This window comes from Gallinula chloropus (genome assembly GCF_964237585.1).
Source record: "Gallinula chloropus genome assembly, chromosome: 1".
Taxonomy (NCBI): domain Eukaryota; kingdom Metazoa; phylum Chordata; class Aves; order Gruiformes; family Rallidae; genus Gallinula; species Gallinula chloropus.
Window position 1 is genome coordinate 141,631,105 of NC_140085.1, and position 15,473 is coordinate 141,646,577.

At 38.2% G+C, this 15,473-nt stretch overlaps 1 protein-coding gene across 1 annotated transcript in view; it reads left to right on the top strand.

The window, feature by feature from the left end:
- The window catches only part of OCA2 (OCA2 melanosomal transmembrane protein), a gene marked incomplete at both ends in the record, with an annotated part of 183,971 nt that overhangs the window by 43,703 nt on the left and 124,795 nt on the right, over positions 1-15,473 (top strand). Inside the window, 4 exons of the mRNA XM_084279046.1 lie at positions 10,752-10,823; positions 11,699-11,764; positions 12,869-12,925; positions 13,905-14,029. Coding sequence (XP_084135172.1) covers positions 10,752-10,823; positions 11,699-11,764; positions 12,869-12,925; positions 13,905-14,029 — 320 coding nt within the window. The remainder of the gene's footprint in view (positions 1-10,751; positions 10,824-11,698; positions 11,765-12,868; positions 12,926-13,904; positions 14,030-15,473) is intronic.

A 15,473-nucleotide genomic window follows, 5' to 3' on the forward strand; every position in this document is an offset into this window, starting at 1 on the left:
AATTATTAACTGCCAATATACAGCTATGTTGGAGCTGCATTAATTAGAAATATTTAAGGAGGAACATTAAACATCTACTAGCAAAGGACAGAGCTCATTATTTTGAATGAATGATTGTATGCACTTGTGCAATGTTTTCCTCTAGTAATATAATTATTTTGTATTTGGAATGTTAGCTGTTCACAATACTTAAATGAGCCAGCAGAAACAAATATGAGAGTAATGATTTTTTTTTTAATAAAACATTTTATTTAGTCTGGAAAAAGGCAGAAAAACATTCATTTTATTAAATTAAAACAAAAAAAGAAGAAAAAAAAAGAGATCCCAATAGCACGTGAAGTGGCAGAAGGGTGATACCAGCAAGTATCAGAAATTCTGTGAGACCCTCCATGAGACTTATTTTATCACAGGAGGTAAAATTTAGTTTCATAACCTGTTGTGTAGGTAGCCCTGAGAAAAATCTTGCTGGGATTTTTCAAATGGTATTTTAATGATCTGTCACCTGGAATAACATTTACATGTCTGTATTATTCCTTAAAACACAGATATTTGAAAATGCAAGGTCCGGCCTTAAAAGCTCTAGCTTCTTACTAGTGTGAAGTATGGGCTTATAATCACAATTTTTATTACTTTAATAGAAATGGAGAGTGTCAGTTTCTTTCCATAAAACTTCTCTATTATTAACTAGCTTAAATTATGAATAAACATCCCCTAAGCTTAATTTCTTTAACTCAAAGCAGAGTGATTTTTAATAGCATCTAGCCAGAAAAAAATTGGCTGCAGAGAGCAAAACTTTTATGTGGTTCAATCTGTACGGTTTTTCTGGCATCGTGGCCTGGCTGAACCAATGCTTCCTCACAGGAAGCGTTTTTGCAAATGAAATAAGATGTTGGTTATTACTGCTGTCTGTGCTCACAGAGTCCAGTTTTTGCTTATTTCCAGTAATGAGGCTATTTATTTGCACATGGAAAACGATGCTTCAGAGAGGCAATAGGAAAAAAGAAGAAATATTCACTGGTATATGAAACAATAATACTAAGTGATGGCTATAAGCTAATCTTAATGGAAAATTTTTTTCCGATGAGAAAAGTCACAGAAACCAGTGATCAGCTTACACAGCATGGTTTCTCATTTCCCATCCATCCTCATATTGATCTGTCTTTAAATACAGACAGCGAAGAGTCTGGATAAAAGTGTTCCTACCTTTGCATATGATAAATAGTCCAAGACATACCCCCACTGGGCATCATCTGCCCTCTTGTCTGGGGGTGAGAAGGAGCATAAGAGCCCAGGATTGGGGCAGAGTGGGAAAGCCAGTGCCCCCGAGTGTGCTGGCCAGCTTCCAGCAGGGAAAGGATGCTCTCTCCTGCACACTTTTCCATCCTTCAGAAACTACTGGTCCTCACTGGGAAGCTGCCTTGATACTCTCTTGACTATCTGCAGTGTTTTGCACTGAGGTAGAAATGGAGCTAAGCAGTAGGGCCTGGAAAGCCAACTTCCAAGCCTGAGGCAGAAGTCATAGATGGGACTCTGGGAGTTGCACAGAACCTGAATTCAACGTAGTGAAACCTAAACCATAAAATACAGTAGAAAAACTTAACTTGAAGAAAAATCTATCTCCTTTTATCCTTCCTGGGCAGCAGGAGCAGTCTGGTTTGGTGTCCCCATAACACTAAATTGCCATTACCCCAAGAGGCTGCTTTTTTTTTTTTTTCTTGGTCCCCATCTGAAAATGTACAGTGTAATGGAAGCAGTCGTGCAATCCCCAGGAAAAAAAGTGATTTTGAGACATAATATGAGGGAGTGTGTATGGGAAACTGTAATCAAGGCACATGGAATAAATAGAAGCAGGAAAGCTTGCTGAGATAGGTGCTGGAGGACTGGATTAAGCAAAGGGGTCTAGACGTGGAGCAGATCCATCCATCCTGTCCCCAGAGTGTGATATTCACCAAACAGTACCCTAGATGATGTCCCAGGGAGAACAGCCTGTGACCAAGCTAGGAATTGATCAGTATGGACTATCAAGGCCCTGCTTTTCTCTAATTTAGGAGGGTGTGACCTCTGTGTATTTTTACCTCTGTGCATTTTAAGAGGCTCAAAATGACTTTAAAGCAGCTGTGCAGCAGCATTCCATGTTGCTCCTTATGAGGAGCAGTGGGTCAGTCTCCACAGGTTCCAGGATTTCTACCACTTGAGTAGAGCAGAGCCTCTGCTACTAACGAGGAGTCTCCAACAGGACAGAGCCAGCACTGGTTAGATAAACTACAGTTATTTATACCCTCTGTAACTGCAACGAGTGCTGTAAGAGAAGGATAGGATAAGTATAATTCAAACATAAATGAAGTATAACAGTTAGCAAAATCCTCAGCTGGATTCCAGCTTGATGTAACAATTGTTTTGTATTATTAATCGAATATGAATATTGATTTTACACTGACTATTGCCTGTCTAATTGCTAGATATATCTTGGTAGAAGTCTGACTCTGCTTTGTACATGTGTGCTTTACGGAAAAAATATCTTCTTTTCGGTGTAATGGTACTTCTGAGGTATATAAATTTGCCTTAATTAAGAACGTAAGAGGAAAAAATTGCCACTGGATGGTGCTGCTTGCTATTCTAAGGACTTGATAGGATTGCCTGCTTCAAATGATGCTGTCTTCCCGGCTCCACTTTTCACAGAATGCTGTTTTTTGAAATAATAGGAGACATATTTTCAAGACTAAGTGTATAAACTAATTTCCAAATGTCCATTTTTCTATTTTTGATTGCCTTTTAAAAGTAATTTTGATCTGCATTTTGTTCCATTTGTGAAAGACTGTCAAGCACAAATGTGTTGCCCTGCCCTGCATACTAGGTATGTTGTGGGATGATTTTTTTTCCTGTCTGTGTAAAGCAATAGAACATTAAATTAGCTTAATTGAATGCTGATGTTCAGCTTGTACCCTGCCTATGGCAACCAGAAGGGTAGAGAACCATGAAGGCTTAAAATTTTAACAAGGTGCTAGAACACACGTACACTTCTAATATACGTAAACAGGGATGAGAGTCACTCAGCTTCTTTTGGGGCCACAGATGATGTCTTCTTGTATCAAGAGCAAGGGCAAAAAGGAATGAACAAACATGAGAGAGTGTAGGGGGCAGACTTGGAGGGAGATGTGTTAGCATGATCTAAAGAAGAAAAGAAATCCAGAGAAAAAAGCTCAAGCGAGAAAGAGGGGAGATATCAGGGATGAAAGACTCTCCAGAGGAACTGCTGGCTAGAGCAGATAATGTGAGTGCTGCAGTTTGCTGTACTGTTGTTCAAAGTGCATGGCTGTAATTCTGTATGCTCACATTACCCTACTCTTAAAAGAAGGCTGACAAAGATTCACACAGGAAAAGTAAAATATGTCTGCCCCTCACTTTCACGATCAGTTCCATGTAATTCACAGTCTCGATAGTCCTGAGGATGCTGAGATAACTGGGGAAATACAGATGGTGGCATCTTCTTCATTTCCAGAAAACATACTGAAACTCCAAATATAATGAAGGGGGTCTTGCAGTACCCACAAAAAAGGCTTTTAAGGGCTTAAAAATGAGGGTGTGCATTGAGAATGGTTTTAAGGCACGCAGACAGAATAGAGGCAGCAAAGCCTGCCGAGATGGGTGCTGGAGGACTGGATTGACCCTTGCAAAATGGACTTGCAACACTGAAATCTTATTGCCAGGCCACCCTGTTGATGATATAATGGCTTTGTTTACGTCAGCCCACAGTAGTGGCTGGTTTATTATCTAAGTAGCAACATTAGTCCTTTACTGGTTCATGATCACCTAACTCAGCTTTATTCATGTAGCCAATGATTTTTGTAGCTAAAATATTACAGGAGTGAGATGTCCTGGTACAGAAAATGATCACCATCCTGTCTTACATGAGGGTTCTCTTTTCTATAAATTTGTCCTGAATCAAAACATCAGTTTCTTCATCGCTGTGTGCCTCTATTTAATTTCCCATGAAGAGAAATCCCCAAAATTCATAGCACATAAAAACCCTCACTTTTAAAATTTGACTCTGAGGAGCTCTCAAACCGACAGATGCTGTGGGATTTTCCCATTTCTTTGGTGTTTTCTTATATCAGAGCCATCCCAACATGCAGAGGCTGGAAAACATCCACTTACAACCTTAGTGACAGATATGACAGATTCCTGTTTTTTTCAATGAATCTAATAGAAATATTTACTAGGTATATCACTATACCTTTTTATCCCTAGTTCTCATTAGCAGTATTCTGAGCTGGGAGGTTATTTCAAAACCAGACTCAACTTAGAGGTCAAGCAATCATTTCAACCATTATCATATAAGAAAAAAACCTCTTCTGGATCCTCTAGCCAACATCTGTATGAATTCTATTTCCTTCCTTCCTGGCTCTATGTTTTCTCCAGCTTGGCATTTCCCCTGAGTTTCCGAGGCATGAAAACATGAGGGTTTCAGTTGTCACGCTCATTTTGCATGACAAGGATCTGTTTATCCTTCCATCATTCAAGGGCGACCCTGAACCAGTTAATTCAATGTCCCATGTCAGCATGAATCTTCAGCCCATCTAGTTTTCTTTGCAAACAGCAAGCAGTGATGTTGCTGATAAAGAAAGCTTATAGATAGTGAAAAGACTGCAAATTGTGCACATTGTTAAATCAAAGCCTTTGACAGAGCTATGAAGGAGCAAATACCTTTGCAGAGTCTAGACACAGCTTGTAGATTTGCTCTATAGAAGAGAGGAAGGAATTACTCAGATAATTTATTCACAGAAAACAATTTGATCGCCTTCAGCCTCTGTCCCTCTGTGCATTGTGTTTTACATATAGAAAGAATTGATGTCAGCTGGTGAAGCTTGATGTAGTTGCTTAGTCACAGAATTTCAGGGCTATCTTTCCCAGACAAAACTCCCAAGGTATCTCTATCTTGGATTTCTTTGCCTGTACAGTCAATGTACCTCAGGAGTAAAAGTGAACTAGCTGAGGCGTTAACTTGTATTGGATACCGTATAGTATTACTTTTAATCACCTTCTATTTAAGATAATCATCCTGTGTAGTACCATCTTACATTTTGAAACATTGCACTAGGAAATGGCCAATTGCTGCATTCTATGCATTTCCCTAAGGCAGGCTTGTTTATACCACAACTTTCTTCGCTGACAGTGAATCAGAACAAGTAATTTGGCACACTGAGGGAAGATGGATATTATAGCAGAATGTCATAGATGGGTGCTTTCATACCTTGGGGTTGTATACATGTTCTTCAGGAATGACAGTTTGCTATAGAATCTAATGTTTCTATTAAAAAAATCCCCACACAAGCCTTTTAGGGTTGGAAAGCTGTCAGTAAAAAGAGCTTATTGAATGTATAGTGTAGATACTACTTTCACAGCACTAGAGGGATCAGCTATTTATTGTGTGATTGAGATGAATGCATGTTAATATTAAAATATGAAGTTAATGTTTCCAAATCCACAGACCTCTCCAGTCTTTGTTCTTAATTGATCTTGTGGACATATTTAATGCATATGGTAGTTCTATTATAGTGAATTACCACTGAATTCTCATAAAAATTAATAAACTGTTGGCCCAGATTTTGTTGTTGATTTTGGTTTTGTGGTTTTATTTTTCATTTTCCATGCAAGGCATACTTATGTACACTGGTGTAGTTTTGATGTATTTTGACTTACAAAAATGAGGTTACTAATAAAATTTTATAAAAATTTAACCTAAAGACTTATTTTGTGGTTTGCATGGCTGAATGTGCATAGAATACATAGAGACAAAGATATAAATATCTATTCTTGCTGTCACTAATTTTTGTGATGCTTGTAGTCACTTTGGGATCCTTGATGCACATCATCTTTCCGCAGCTGCGTACCCTATGTAGTTGCCTCAAGAGCTGCTTTATTCCATCAATGAATACTGCATCAGTATGTCATACCTTCTAAACTATGTCAAGCAACTCCTTTTACTTCATTAAAATCCCTACAGAATTCACTTGCTATTGCTTAACTAAGTAATTCTAAGGCAATTAATTTTCTGTTATCGTTCATTTTGTAATTGCTATTAAGACACATCCTCTGTAAGGGGTTCTCATATGCTGGAAAGGGGGCCCTGCAGCAAAAGCAGCTTCTGCAGAGCTTGTGTAAGGAGCAAACCAAGGGGAGGAGTGCAAGGAGGTGAAACATTACCTATCATGATGAGCTGAAAGGGAGGTATGTTTTTGTGCCCTCAGTAGCTGGTACTGGTTACATGGTCTCTTTAATAAAGGCGAGTGTGAAGAATATCAAGTAAATATGGCTGGCATCATTGACCTTTTTCTGCTGCTCTGATCTCTGTTCCTGACTATATCCTGTATTTCTCCTTGTTGGTTTATATTCTGTCCAAACTCCACAGTTTGCCAGAAGTAAAACAAATTCTCAAGAACTGAGAATTTGGTGCCATTCAGCTTTAAAATGGATCTACTGCAGGGCAGAGTTTCAAGAATGGAGACTTTTTTTGACCCTTCCTGTTTTCTAACATAAGCTCAAATTTTCAGTTATGTTGCTTGACAGAGTTAGGAAAAATTGTCTAAATTATTGTTAGTTTTCTGCAAATTTAAGCTTTGATTTCAGCTTCTGGTGGCAGTTTCACACTTTGGCACTAATTTTATGAACTGTAAGTGGATCGAATACCTGTGATGTGAAAGACTGAGGCTTTGTCTGTGCTAAAACTGCTAAAAGAGTTGCAATAGTCCATGGCAAAGCAGACCACCAAAATTTATAAACTACGTGAGCAACTGATAGGATAATGTTCATCAAGGGATCTGACTGAGGAACATGTTTTCAAAAGTAGTCAGGCTAATACTGTCTTGATTATCTTTAGGAAAAATAAACTCTTCATCTTTGAGAAAAAACTCTTCCACTGCTGAGGATATTTTCTTTTAACCCAATAAACCCTTACTAAAGCATAAAAAGAAATAGGTAAAAACATAAAGTCAGAAATTTAGTAGAGGACAGGTATGTTTGAACTTGATCTCAAAGGTCTTTTCCAACCTAGTGATTCTGTTATTCTGTACAAAAACCACTATCCTAGACCAAATTTTACTCCCCTTCTTTCCCTCCTTGTCCTAAGAGAATAAAGAATTGAACTATAAAGACTGTAAAGACTATAAAGTCTAAGAGAGATTTGGCAATTGATTTTATAGAGAAGGTTTGAGCTACTGTGGAGGTAGGTGAAAAATGCATAAACCCCATATGTGGATATAGCCTTGGAAATAACTGCCTCCTGTTGAAATGCAGCAATGCTGCCATTCCATCAAATGAAAATTAATTTATCAGTAAAATAAGTACTTTAATGCAACAGGCTTCACTGGAGAAAAAATCTGTAGGAAATTAATTGAGGCTGCATTTTTAGCTCTACTTTAGTGTCACTGACACTCATCTTTCAACTGCCATTTATCACCTATAAAGAAGGTTTTGTAGAAATAAAATGTTTGGTATGATGTATCATTTATCAAATTGCTTAAGAAGCACATTTTAGAAATATGCAAGTCCTGGATTTCAGCTGGGAAATGTATGCTCTGGTATCACATGTCACCATTCAATTGGCTTCTAAATAATTTGCTTTTACCTCCTGGAGCACTGTACAAGATAAAGTGGAATGTTTAATCATTTTTATAAGGATTCTGTTGCAGTCTACCAAAAGATTTGATGAACTCTGGGCAAATATTCCAGAGCACTTTTAGATAGATATTTAAATCTGGAGAAGGTCTAGGTTGTCTAAATCTAGTTTGCATTATAGCTCTGGACACTTATGTTGTTAGTTAATATCAAACATAAGATCTTGTGGTGTAAATGATTTGATTATAATTTCTTACTTAAAAAATAACTCCTGAATTTAGAGAACTGAAACTGTCATTCAGAAGCAGCATTCAGCACATTGTGTTTACCAGGCAGCAGGCAATCATAAGGTAAACTTTCTACAGATAATTATGAAACAAGATCCTCATGGCAGTTTTTCCTAACCCTTTCCCATTCTGAACTGACCCAATAGCATGAATCTATGATGTTGCTATCACTACCTCTACATCATTTATGTTACTTTTAATAGCTTCCATTGTTGCAGCCTCGGGTGTTTTCATTGCTGATAGAAAATTCTGAAAATATTCATTCCCTTTTTGAAATCTTTTCAGCTCTCAGCCTATTGATATCCTGTATCAGTGAGTTTTATGACTGAGTCATGCATGAAATTTGTGAATGAAATTTGGCCTGCTTTGTTTTCAGTAGCAGTTTGTATTGAAATAACTGTCCCTTTGTAAAAGGCAAGCGCCATCCTTTGCTGCTTCATTAAGTCAGCACTGCTAGGCATTCTTTAGATAAAAATAAAGATGATGTTGATGGTGAAGATGCCCCTTGTGTGAAAAAATTATAAGGTTTGTGGTTGGGCTGGGATGTGGGGAGGTCTAGCATGCAAACTGACAGATTAAAAGCTTTGTATCTTCTTCATCTGTTCTGCCTTGTTTGGCTGAATGGTCATATCTTGCTTTTTAAGAAAACTTTCTGAAAAATGAGACAAGGAACTTTTATAGTAAGTGCAATTTACAGAGCGTGCTAGAACTGACTGAATCATTGAAACATGGCAATCCAGTTGTGGGATGAAAGAAATAAGAATGAGAAGAAAATAAGAGGTCACTTCTGCATGTGGCTTTGACAGAAGGAGGAACAGAGATGATGGGAGTATATGAGGAGGTATTTATGTGCTGGTGGGTGGAAATGGAAATAAAGACTCTCAGTTGCCTTGGGAGGCTGTAACCAGTTATCTCTGACACCATTACAGTAACTGCATTGACCTGGACCGGCTGCCCGAGCTCAATTGCCACTCCTACTGAAGAAACTTTTGGCCCATCATTTCCTTCTGTTTCTGTTCCTAGCTTGTAAAATGAAAACTCAACCCATTCAGGCTGATGCAGTCAAGCCAAATTTGTGATCTTAGAGGCAATTCCTATTTGAAAGAGAAACTCATTGTCAGTCAGGGTTCTTTTGTTGTAACCATCTTTGCTTACTAAAGAATGCACAAAGGCATGCACTTTCTCAAGCATGAGAAGGATCAGATGAGTATAGATGGTTTCTCACTCCACCTTTCAAAGTGTCTTTAGAGTCAAAAGTTCACCAAATCTTTCATCTTTCCTGGGGTTTAATCTCTGTGTTAATTTATTTCTGACCTCTTTCAATTCTGTACCTGAGATTACTTTTTATGGATACCCTCAGATTTGTTCTGAAATTATTTTCATCCTCCTACCAGTCTTCAAAAGGATTTGGATCAGAACTGTTCAATTTTCCAAAAGAATAACAACAGAATTTTACTTAATATAATGCCTTCCAAATATGCATTAAATGGAACTGTGGTTCAAAGAGTGCTGCAGCTTGTAACCCATATCTCTTAATTTCTCCATTTGTAAGCTTTTAAAATTGACTTTACAAATATATTATTAGGTTTGGGTTTGTTTTATGTGAAAGAAAATTAAAGAGTCACCTATTTTTTCCTAAGCCTGTCAAATACAAACTTTTAAATATTTATATGTCTTGGAGTTTACTTAAGTAAACTAGGTGTTATGTTACTGTATAGCTTCCCCTTGATACTTTGCTGGAATGAAAAGTTATCATAGAATCACAGAATGGTCTGGGTTGGAAGGGACCCCAAAGATCACAGAGTTCAAACCTTCCTGCCACAGGCAGGGCCACCAGCCTCCAGGCATGATCTAGACAAGGTTGCCTAAGGCATCATCCAACCTGGCCTTGAACACCTTGAGGGATAGAGTTGTACATTTGACAAGTTTTTTTATTGTAATAGAGCTTTGGATGTGACTACTCTTCATTCATTCTTGCACATTTTCAGGGCATGGTTGCCTTCATACTTTCCCCTTGAGAATTTTGAGTGCATCAGATACACAGACGTGGATGAACGTCCATATACTGTAGTAACTGTTGCAGTATGAAATGAATGACAGTGCTGTCAGGTCAGAGGCTTGGATTCAGTTTTCAGTTGCATTGCTTGTGTGCTAGGGAAACATCAGAGGTGGAGGAGAAGCACTGTGCAAGGCTGGGATAGCCTACACACTGGTGAAAGCAGCTTTTGAGGAAGGGAGGAGACTGACAAAGGTGTCCAGCAGATTCTAGCTGAAGTATATGGCCTTCTTGAAACCAAAGAAGTTTGTAGAGAAAATGTTGTAAAAAAAACACTTCATGAAAGAAGAAAACGCTGTGTGAGAGACTGAAAAGGGTGCACAGGCTTGCCAGACATGTCTGTTGCTTTGTAGACACTGGAGATGAACAAGCACTGATAAAGACATGAGGTGAATTACCTCCTTGGCATGTGTCTTCCTCCCGTGGAAGCAAACAGGACTGTCCTCAAGTTAGGGAAGACGAATTGCTTTTCTTCTTGGGTCACCCTTTGGCAAACGTAAGAAACCAGTGCTGAAGTCCCCTCTCTGCCTTGAGATCAGAGCTGAGGCTTCCTTGTTGGGTTTCTCACAGGCTTTTCTTTTTCACTTGTTAATAACATTGTATAGTGAGGCAAAGTAATCAGCAATTCTCTGGTCAGGTCATTTTGAAGTGGGGGTGAGGTGGAATAAGGAAAAAAGGCCAATCCAAACAAACTAAGAATAAATTACAGGATTTTTTTTTTCTTATCCTTTTCCCTCCTCTATTTAATAGTAAGGAGATACTTAGCAGAGTCTCTGGTTAATTGTTTGTTGCAGATTGTTCACAGGACCCTTGCAGCGATGCTGGGCTCATTGGCAGCTTTAGCCGCCTTAGCTACTGTTGGAGAGGTAAGCTATCAAACTAAATGACCCCTTTGTTTCTGGGTAGGATATCATAAGTTTCCCTAAGTGCTCTGTTGTGATTGGGAAGATGAAAAAGAAGTATTTTTTAAGAGAGAGAGATGGTAGGGCAGATACTGGAATGGGGAATCATCTTGGGGAAAACAAGTCAGCTTATGGTATAGACAAGAATAGAAAAAAGTTAGTTGATACTATTTTGTTCTGATTTGCAGGAAGCTGAGTGCAACCATTTTCAGCTTAATCCAGAGTTACTTTAACACTGTTATTTTCTATAATGTTAGGTTACCAAGCAAACATAAATGGAAATACATTGCCCTACACTACACTAAATGATTATACCTCACGCTTACACCTTCCGCTTGTTCTCTCCCTGCTCCTGCTTACTCTTAGTTGATATTTAGTGAAACCTCTGATGGACTTTCTCTGTTTTTCTCATAACTATGTTATGTTCCCTTAAATTTCTTCCAGTTTGTTTGCAGCTGAAGGGGTATTCTTCTGTTCTCTAACCAGAAAGGAAACTGGGGTGTACCATATAGTTCACTTATCTTTTATTTCTGTAGAGTTATGTAAGAAACAGATAGATAAAGTGATACTCTTATGTAGGCTTGTCATAATAACCCACTTAAGATGCCAGCAGTATTTTGAATTAGTAATAATAATAATAGTAATAATATTAATAGTGATACTATTTGTAATAAAGGTTATAATAAAGACTCCTGTTTGTGCACCTTGTAGGAACACATATTAATTTGAATCATAACTTATTTAAATGGCTCATCAATTAAGTAGAGTTTATATTTCATAGCTAATCACAAGTTAGGTGTTTTGTGGCATTCACTGGTAATTGTATTTTTTGATTGCAGAGGCCAAGTATGGTCAAAGTGGTGGAGTGGATTGATTATGAGACACTGGCACTGCTGTTTGGAATGGTAACTAAAACGTAGCTTTTGCTCTAAACATGCTGCAATAATCCCACACAGTACAGAGATATTTCCCTTTTAAACACTTTGTTAATTGCTACATGTTATGATGAAATTACTACATGTCCTGCTACATGTTATGATGAAAATTTGTGTCTTGAAGGATTTATCAAAAAGGAGGATGATCAGGTCTCTGAAGGAGTTTTCAAAAACACTGGGTAGTGTGTTCAAATTTGTAAAATCATGTTGATAGCATGCTAAAAACATTCTTGAGGTCTATAAATGGAAAGACCTGTTCAAGTTCCAAGTATTATTGCTCTTGTTTACCTTGCTAATTTTGTTTACTCAAAACCTTCCTGATACAGACTCTGCTGGAAAAGTGTTTTTTTTTTTTTTCTTAATCAGTGTTTGGAGTCAAAAAAATAAAAAGCAAAAAGCAAAAAACCACTTTTAAGGAATGGAGTAGAAATATCTTATTAGATTATAATAATTTATTATTTTAATGACTTTGCCCAGAGCTATAGTAAAGAGTTGTTCAAGTGCTATTTAACACAAAATATAAATACACAGAGACACAACTGCAATTATCTGTTGCTGTTCTGAGCTTTTCTTATTTTCTGACACTGCTCCCTGCTCTTTGCCTTTCTCACAGAAAAACAAAGCAAAAAAAAATCTGTTGGGAGCAAAGATGGAAGGACAGGAAACCTCCCAGAAATATGGGAAAATTCAAGTAGTTCTCAGAGTCGCTATCAGCTGCACTCTGTAGAGCATTACTGCAGAAAGCAAACACAATTATTGTCTTTTCTAGATTAATGACATAGGGGAGATACATTGAGTACTTAATGTATGATGCCCACTTAGTCACTACAAATAAAATTCAACCAGGCTAGCATGACATTTACAGACTGCCTATGTGGAGAACTAAATTTCACCATATGATGTATTGACACGCAGCAACTGGCAGCTTTAGCGGATGTCCTAATATGATGGTGAACACATCCTCAGAGCTCTGCCAGATAAGAAGAACTTTCGTCAGGATCACAAATGACATGGCTTTGTTTCAGTGTAATAAATCAGTTGCAAGCTATTCTTTTTTTCATCATCTTTTGGTAGATGGTTTTGGTGGCCATATTTTCAGAGACTGGATTCTTTGACTACTGTGCAGTAAAGGTAGGCTTGTTTTGGTACTCTTAATTATTATTGGATTAATCAAGCCAGGGTGTAATCAGATCTGTTACATCAAGCACTGTCTCTGAAGAACCTTTCCTAGGGCAGTGTATACTTAGTAGAAATGGCAGTGGTCAGCAGGTAGTTAGGAAAAATCTCTTAGGGCTGAAAGGAAGCCCTTAAAGCAATTCTGTTTCTACAGGAGAAAGGTGAAGCTCCCCTCCCAGTAACGTGGAGTTGTTGCACTGACTTCCCCAGGACAGCGGTTCTGCTGTGACTGAAATCTGTATTCGTGCTTTGCTGTGGGAGAGAGGAACTATGGGAGATATCATTAGCTGTGTGACCACATGTGAAAAATGGCCACAGGTCTTCTCACAGGGCCAATGAAAAGGGCGATCTGATGGATTGGGTGCACAGCAAGTACTACCCACAGTGAGGGACCCCTTCACCTGCTGCATAGATGAATTTTCTTGAGAAGGGTGGAAAGAAAGATGATAGTGACAAGGAGGAGTGGTCTGAGCACAGAACACCTAAACAAAGCATGGGTGGACACAACTCCTGCCTACACAGATGTCCAGACTGTGTAGCCCCAGCAGGGCTGCTCTGAGAGTGGGGAAGGTGTCACAGTGTGTGGAAGGGGTGGGAAATCTGAACCACGTTAGTGCAGCTGGGCATGCAGGGAGAAGGTGGGAGCTCAGCCCTGCTCCTATCACAGACCCTCTTCATGCCTGGCAGTGGAGCATGGTATCTCCTCAGGCTTGTTTCTTCCTCTGCATGATGGAAATGTTTGCTCACTTCCACAACATGTTTTCTTGCTAAATTAATGTTGGAGAGGATGCTGTTGGAGGTGCATGGAGTGGTAAATGCCCTGAGCTCACAGTTGTCTCATCTCTAGTGGAGTTGTTTTATCTATTGTTTTTTGAAAACTAAAATAGAATGATCCAGTCCCTTAATTTTCTTTCTATTTGTTTGGCATTACTAGGCTTATCGTTTCTCTAGAGGCAAGGTGTGGGCCATGATTACGCTTCTGTGCCTCATTGCTGCAATTCTTTCTGCATTTTTGGACAACGTTACCACTATGCTGCTCTTTACTCCAGTAACCATAAGGTACTTTATTGTTATGGTTTTGGACTTGGTCTTTTATAGCCAGCAATCAGTAGTAGGCATGTGTGCAAAATGCTTGTTTGGACTTCTTTGATCATCTAAATGGAATTCAAAACTTCAAATGCGCCTATTGTAGTAGGGTAAAAAGCTAGTGTTTTCAAAGGGATTGGTTGTCTTTTCCCTTTGTGTTAATAGTGAGGACACATCTGAAGCCTGTTACACTGCCTTGGCAGCTAGCTATTCTGGTTTGTCTCCACAGCTGAACTGCAATAGCATACTGCACCAAATGCTCTCTAGTACATGAATTTTTTTTTCCTGTCAGCAAGGAGAATTTTTTAATTAAAGGTGCTTTGTCCTTTACTCACTAACATCTATATATAATTTTAGATAGTAATTAATCTCTTAGTGAATTCGTTATCCTTTCTAATACTAGTGACAAATACATTTTTTAAACCTCCAGATTTCCACTAAAAGCTTTATTTTGGAATATGAGTTTCTCAATTTTCTTTGTGCTGGTGATCATGACATTGATACAGCCACTTGTTAACTCCACAATTTGGGATTAGATATTTGGAATTTTAATAGAGAACAATGAATTTAATTACTTCATATTCCTTCAAATTAATAACATGTGATTTGCAATTACATTTAATCAATGTGTGATTATAAATTACTGTTTAACCTGGATTTAACCTGTGTCTGGCCAGGAAATTCTGGTTAATCCTTCTCAATTTCAGAAAGGTTTACTGTGTTTTTAAAATGACCTTAAGTGATGTAATGTGTGCAGTCATTATTACATGAAAGTACATAAAATTATATTAAGACGTGCTCCTGCTTTAAAATGTAGTATAAAGCAGTAAAAAACCATTTTCCAAGTGGAATTTATTCTTGATTGGGAAACAGCTGGTGAATGAAAGCTCCATTTGTCTTATGTCTGATTATATTTTAAATAGATCACTTTGCTTTACTCCAATCAATAATTTCACATCTAGCAGTAAGCAACACTGAAACTATTAAACACCAAGTTTTCTTCAGCTATGCTACAGAATATTTTGAATGAACTATAATTGGGAATGGATTGAAATCCAGATGTCAATGCATCATGAAATACTGTTCACAGGTAGAGCTACTGTAGCATTTATTATGTTTTCAAAGAATTACAGAGTAGTCCAGGTTGTAAGGAACCTCAGAAGATCATACGGTTCAACCTCTCATGGGAAAGAGAGGCAAAATGAAATTATTTAGCTCCCTGTTCAGTCACGTCTTGAAAACCTTCAGTCATAGGGGCTCTACCATGTCCCTGGAGAGGCTGCTCCAGTGGTTACCTGCTCTCACCATATTTTTTTTCTTGTACTGAGATGGAGTTTCTCCCAGTGAAACTTATACTATTTGCCCCTTGTCTTCTCCATGTGGTCCTTGTGGAGAAAGAACCTCTGTCTTTGTAGCC